At 33.1% G+C, this 7,585-nt stretch overlaps 1 protein-coding gene across 1 annotated transcript; it reads right to left on the minus strand.

Annotated features, from left to right (window-relative positions):
* Positions 1–2,774: 2,774 nt before the first annotated feature.
* Positions 2,775–6,839, minus strand: LOC140806997 (uncharacterized). The gene is made up of 6 exons (XM_073163628.1): positions 6,588–6,839; positions 4,612–5,186; positions 4,317–4,509; positions 3,800–3,864; positions 3,444–3,654; positions 2,775–3,263 (listed from the first exon to the last, which is right to left on the minus strand). The coding sequence occupies exons 1-6, from the start codon at positions 6,708–6,710 to the stop codon at positions 2,901–2,903; spliced, it is 1,530 nt and encodes a 509-aa protein (XP_073019729.1). The 5' UTR covers positions 6,711–6,839; the 3' UTR covers positions 2,775–2,900.
* Positions 6,840–7,585: the final 746 nt, after the last annotated feature.

The following is a 7,585-nucleotide window of genomic DNA, read 5'->3' on the forward strand; positions in this document are numbered from 1 at the left end:
TATTTGACGGAGAGGCTCCCCCTCTGCTCCAAATTTGGCGCAAAGGAGAAATGGAGTTGTGTTATTTTAAAATAGCGCAACTCCATTGGAGAGATGCCATTGCACCAAAATGGTGTGAAATGCTATTTTGATGTAAAGATTGGAGATGCTCTTAGTGACACTGAATTGTTAAATAATGTTCAACAAATAAAATTAAGTTGGAAACTTAATAGAATCCATTACATCGACCTGATTTTGTACAAACAGTTGGATGTATCATTAAGGCATTTTAGGATCGTTTCCATTGTAATAATAAATTATAATGATTATTTAATCTATGTTCTAATTTTATTTGGAGTTATTGGAAATATATCATAATAAAGTAAGACGCGCAACATATGTCATGGGTCAGTTTATGCTACTCCGAGAAATTTGCTCTCGATTTTTATTTTGTATAAGATGATCGGGTGATCATTGACTTGAAAACAAAATATATAAGATCCATCAAAATTTTTTTATTTTATAATAAGATGATCGATCGATCATTTTATATAAACAACACCCAAAATTTGACTCACCCACGTTTCACAAAGCTTATCCAATTTAAGACAGACTTGATACATGTGCGCTTGCTTGTTTCATTATTCTTTGTCTTGCTTTTATTAAAGAGTAAGTCTCTTGTGAGTCCATATTATGAATCTTTATCTGTGATACGGTAAATCATACAGATGTTCACAATAAAAAATAATATTTTTTCATAAATAATCCAAATAAGATATATGTCTAATAAAATACGATCCATGAGAAAGTCTCATACAAATTTTTGTTTTTATTAAATATATAAATGTGACATCTTTTTCATATTTATAACATCTATACTGTGACCGAGGTACAAATGAAGAAAAAGATAATCGTCCATTATATTTGCATTATATGTTAAAAAGTTGTATTAAAAAATAGAAAGTTCGCCCCTAATTAATTTCAAATTACCATTTATCTAATCCCTTGGACTAAATTCAAGCTATTACACAATGAATGAGTGCATTTTTTGTGAGACGGTCTTAGACACGAGATATATCAATTCTGCTCATATTTACAATAAAATAAAATACTTTTGATATAAAAAGTAATTTTTTTCATTTATTACCCAAATAAAATATATGTATCACAAAATTGACGTATGAGACCGTCTCTCAATAGTTTTTGCATTATACAATATACACATTGAGTAATCTTGTGAAAAAAATTAAAATTACATAACAAAAGCGTAATAATTTGAAATGAAAAACGTGTAAGTTATAAGATCAAAAAAAAAATAATTTCTCTTTTTTAATTAAAGAATAAAGTAATTGTGTTATTCTATACGGTTCAAAATTATCAATTTTTTTTAATGATCCTTAAAAAGGAAAAAAGAATTCTACACGAAAGAGGATAGGTATAATGTATATGGAAGAGTCGTAGAGAGACGAGGGTGAATTAATTCAAACTAGTTACTTTGCACACGCGATGGTCGATACGTCTGTGTACAATCTTTTTTATAATTATTGATGGACTAAAGTGAAATTTGACAAATTATAGAGGGCCTAAATTGCTATTTGATTTTTTGCAATAAAAAAAAAATAAAAGTGTGTAATGAAATTAAAACAAAAAAACAAAAAAAGTGTAATATTAATATCATATATGGGTAAAGTCGAGAAAAAAATTTGGTGTCTTTCTTAAATGGTTATTATCATGTCTTCACCCTTAATAAAATAGAATAGATTTGTGTGGGCACGTAGTTTTAGTCATTGAGGCCGCCAAAAGTAGTCTCTTAGCAGATCTCCACGCAGTGTCTTCAAGAGATAATCGGAGTCCAATGGAGTGGTAAAAATATCAAAGAATACCGTGAGTTCGAATTTATTTAGATTGTATTTTGATTTATAGATTTCAAATTCATGGATTTGGAATATAACTTTACTATTATCATGAAGAGTAGTTCTCTTGTGAGACGATCTCACGAATTTTTATATGTGAAACGGGTCAACCCTACCGATATTCAAATAAAAAGTAATATTTTTAGCATAAAAAATAATATTTTTTCATGGATGATCCAAATAAGATATCTGTCTCACAAAATACGACCCGTGAGATCGTCTCACATAAGTTTTTGCTATCAATGAAATAATCGATAAAATCTAATATCCTAGGCATTTTCATTGCTTTCCATATATGGTAATACTTCCGAAACATGTATAATATCGTATTATACATTTAAAAGAAAATGGTTTCACGTAATGCAATCAAGTTTGAACTCACTTATTCAGTACCTTAAAAAGTTATAATTTTTTTTGAAGAAGATATAATAAATATTCCAGTGCTTTTACTTCTATTTTTTATTTGAAAAATAGATTAATTACTTCTTATCCATCTATCTCATGAAAATAGAAAACCAATTTTAGCTTATACACAATGAAATAAAGGCAAAAACTTGTGTGAGACGGTCTTACGAGTCATATTTGTGAGACGGATATCTTATTTGGGTCATCCATGAAAAATTATTAATTTTTATGCTAAGAGTATTATTTTTTATTGTGAATATGAGTAAGGTTGACCCGTCTCACAGATTAGGATCCGTGAGACAGTCTCACATGAGACTCACTCTGAAATAAATAAATAATACTCAATAAAATACTTTGTTAACCAAGATAAATTTGTCTCCGAAACCACAAGAAGAAAACAAATCTCAACAAAGAAAGAAGACATTTAGATAATAATATAAAATTTGCAAAATCTATCCTCCAATTGCAACTCGTATCCTTTCTTTCTTTTTTTTCCTAAACAGCAACTATGGTACGTATAATCAAATTGTATATCGACTCATACAATGAAAAACAGCCAAAAGTTGAAAAAAAGAAGGCAAGGTTTTTTATTGATGATCAATCCTACATCTGTTTATCCTGAGTCCTCCAAAATTGTTGCTCCCACGCTTCTACTTGTTGTATATTCTTCTGTTTTTTCTCAACAACTGAACGAAGGGTCGCAGGATCGTACGGTGGAGGCATGTCGCATGGATTCGAATAGCTACGGTCTTTAACCAGAGAATCGGTCATGAATTTCTTCTCCAATCCTTGTGCATGGCAAGCCATTGATTCTGAACAGAGTTCGACCGCTTTCTCAGGGACCGCAGGCTTGTAGGTCAAAAGCTTAGCATACTCGTTCAAGAGATGAAACATGTAATCGTAGACGTAATCCATCTTTAGTTCCTCTAGAATGAATTTGCTTGCAGTCTTGCCAATGTCTTGAGCCTGTTTTCCAGATTATGAAAGATTCAAAGACTGGGTTCGAATTCCGATCAAGAGGAGGTGATAATACCAGGGACAATGCAAGAACTCAAATTTTTTTGCTCGTAAAGCAGCTCAAACTCTAGATTTCATCCCAGCAGGGGAAATTGAAAATTTGAAACGTAGGAGTGGGAACGGGTATACCTCTTGTTTATGGCTATTTCCACGGTCAACTGCATATTTAATCGATCTACACTTATCGTCCTCCTTAATCGGCCAGTAATGTTGCAATGGCATCAAGTTTCTAGTGAAAAAATCGTAGTAATGAGGCTTTACGAGTAACGTCACAGAATTGCAAGCTAGAATGTATTTCTCGCTCACGGACCATGCTGACCCTTCAATGTAAATTTTGTATCTGTGTATATCGCATGATGAAGTAAGCAAATGAAGAAGTTTATAGGAAAAAGGTCCGTAATAAAATCACATTCCCATGTGAAAATAAGCTGCAGTTCTGATACTGGGGAAAAACGAACCATAAATAAAGAGTTCATCCGTCTCACCTGTGAATGCATTGGCTGGCCAAGTCTGATTGCTTGTAACCGTGCTCTTGTTCTTGTTTCCAATCCTGCAAATTTATTTAGAGTAATTGCTTCAGTGTTCTAACATTTTCCCTGTCAAATGTCAATGGCTGTCAACGAGGAAGGACCGTGCCCTTGAAAACCTTAACGTCAGTGGCGGGGTGGACTCAGCAATTATGGTGCAGTACAGCCACCCTTCAAATTTAAAAATCCAACAATATCGCGAACTTCTTTAAAAAAATGTATGTTCTGAACTTCAAATTACACCAAGTCGCGGCTTCTTTCAAAGTTTTTGGGTAGATTTCTTGTCAAAATTCTTTATTCCGCTCAGGAAAGACATATCGTCAAGAGATTGTTAATCTTATCATTTCATATAATTGTTTCCTATCCTAACGCTCGATTTCGCCTTCACAGCTCAAAACGGAGCTTCTAATGATTCAAAACAAATATAATTTGATCCATTCTTGAAGTAAAAGTCCAAGTGAAAATGAAACTTCACCTGCGCATATACACGAGCGTTCCAATCTTGTTTATCTGAAACATTACACTTGAGCAAATCCATCCTGGTGGCAGCAACGGATGGATTTCCCTTCCAGTAAGCATGTGGTTCCCTATCCTTCCATCTAGTCCGCATGTTTCCTTCTTTGATATCTTTGGACAAATTGTCCCACGGTTTTATATTTATCTCCGGCCTAAACAACCAAATCTAGTCTATAACTCCACCCGTGCTTTAGTCACACTGTATACTCTATAATCAAGATTATTATAAGTACTCCAAGGAAATACAAACTTACCATCCCCAGAACGACCAATCTGGAAACACGATATCATATGTGGCATCGTCGCCACAGTATCTGAACAATGGTGGTGGAGATTTATAATTGGGCTCGTGGAAAGTGTCTTTCCTGATGACCGGCCAGTCTACGCAATCAAACATCAACTCCAAATCCGGGACTTTTCCAGGGAACTTCCTTAACAATTGCAAGATCCCCCAAAGAGTAAATGTATCTCTACTTTGAAACGACTTTGTATATGTTTCCACGTATGCTTTCCCGTTTAATATCACCAATCGGAAATTTGCTGTTCGACTGGCACTCATCACCGCTTCTTTAGTGATTCCAGTCTCCCTCCATGGCCACAAATCATCGTGAATCCAACGGAAGTAATCAGGACAAGCAGGCGGTGGGCTTAAGTTAAGGTCGTCGTTTTCTGACAGAACTTTGGAAGGGTAATAATTGGCAGGGCAGATTCGAGGCAAGGTACCAGGTGAACAATTCAGTGGTATTTCTATGATCTTGGGATGGATTTGAAGTGTTTCGGGAGCACGATTCGTGGTTAATACTGGTTTCTGAGGGATTCCAGTCATGACCTGCAAGAGGAGATATTAAACAAAATATGAAAATGATTTAGCCTTTGTTTGAATGGTAGATTTGTGAAGGAATACACAAGCATATGATGAAATCATGTTCAAGTTTAGACAACTATATCTTTTGCATTCTCTACAAGTGGCAATGGTTTCTTCTTCCTTTTTTTAGCTTAGGAGCGTTTGGAACCAAGATTTCGTCCAAAATTTGAGACCGCGATGTAAGATGGACTATCCGTCATCGCCAAGACGACACTGGTTTCTAACAAACGCTATGTTTTGATATTTTTACTTCTATTTAAATTTTTTAATATACTACAAAAATTGATTTTTTGCTGGTCATATGTATGTTCAAAGAAGAAAAAATCCCACAAGATTGAAAGAAAAAATGGTCGCCACTTCCAAATGATTTTAAAAATGAAGATGGAAATGACCGGTTACGTGAAAGCTTTATCAATTCCTCCATTCACAAGACTTGAAACCGAGACCTTGTTTATCGGAACTTGAAGCTCCAATAATTCATCGTACGTTGACGATAAAATTTTCCACTCCCATTTTAAATCCTGTTCAATCGTCTACAATTTTTCTAAAAATAATTTTTAATTTATTATGTTTGTTTTTTCGTAATATGAATAATCAATGTTGTCAAGTTACGGTCTCAGTCTTATATCTTTCAATTTTTGATAATTTTCAGTTGTTTCTCATTGACAGAAGTGCTGATATGGCATTTCACACATCAATCTCGTACTCACATCATGTTAACGCCGCATCAATGTCATATTGGAAAAAATAACAAAATTGCAGCAAAAAAAAAAAAGAAGTCAAAATATGGCAGCTAAGATTAAAATTAAATTTCCAATACAAACGACCACCATTGCACATCAAACGTACTAAAATTGCAATTTCCCCTTAGAAAAATAAACATTTTTAGAACAAACCGAAACAAGAAACATAAACTCAATTGCTCCCGCCAATTTTGCATCCAAAATGGCCTCATTACTAATTCGTTCTATACCATTATACTAACCAAGATATATTTTAAGCCCAAAATTGGTAAGGTAAAACCATTAAAATCAAATAATATAATATGAGAAAAGTCGACCCGATCCATGAATAGACTTAAAAGTACCACTTTAGAAATAAAAATAGTAATTTTTCATAATTCGAGTCGGTAAACAGTAAACCAAACCAATTTCAGCTATCATTTAATTAATAACTATCATTTATTTTTTACCATTAATCGAGAAAGTACCAGAATTACCAACCGAACAAGCCAAACGGCGCCGCTTAAACTAAAAACATCACCTAAACAAGAACGCATAACAGAATAGCCTCCGAGAATTAATGTTAGCAAACAAACCGATGAAAAAGGGTCAACCGAACCACTGTAGGAAATCGGAAACTCACAGAAACTGCAGATTCCAGGCGGCGCGTCCAAATGAACGCGCCGAAAGACACGAGGCCGACAAAAGGGAGGAGGAGGGCTATCAACGAAGATCTTCCAAGTAGCCGGCGGATCATTGCCTCCATGGGTCAACTTAAATGTCGAAATCCCGCTTGAATGCCACTTAGCTGCACAGATTCATTTTCTTGAAATCAGTGGTCTGAAGTTTTTTTATTTATTGTTTTGACAACAATCGAAGCAAAAGGGTCGCAACTTTTGACTCTATATATGCATACACGAACACTTAGTGTTATATATATATATATATATATATATATATTTAAAAATATATAAAGATACAAATATTTAATTTCGGTTTATATTAGTAATCTTACGTGCATGTTTTAACAAGAAATATCGAATAAATAGAATTGTTTAAATATTCAGTACGATAATTTAGCTATTTTCAAAAAAAATTAGCAATCGGACATAGAAACAAACAAATTATTTTATATTACTTTTTTTATTAACAAATTTTACTTTTTAAAGTTACACGTTTATTTAGTTTTGACTTGTATTTAAAAGTTAAACATCACAAGGCTATTGAAAAAGGGCTGACCTTTTCTAATGTAATTCAAATTCATTAAAAATCGAGTGTCTTAGTTCATACAACAATGTTTCTTCGATAAATCATTTGGACTAGTATGTTCTAGCTATTTTTGATGTATAAGAAAAGAGATGAGAAAATGAGTTAAAGCGATTGATTTGCAATGAAAGAAAATAAAGTTGTTTGATATCTACAAACGAGTGTCTTTATATATACTAGTACACCGATGCACGCGTTGCGTATTTGTGTAATATTTTTTTATATTTAAATGAGGATAAATTTATAATTATAAGAAATAGTGAGAGACTACAATGTAATTTGATATATAAAATAAAAAATAAATTGAAAATTAAAAGAATAAAAGATTTACTTAAGTGAGAATTGAACCTATAAACCTAAACCTCCCAAAAACAA

This window comes from Primulina eburnea, chromosome 12, assembly GCF_022965805.1.
Source record: "Primulina eburnea isolate SZY01 chromosome 12, ASM2296580v1, whole genome shotgun sequence".
Classification (NCBI taxonomy): Eukaryota; Viridiplantae; Streptophyta; class Magnoliopsida; order Lamiales; family Gesneriaceae; genus Primulina; species Primulina eburnea.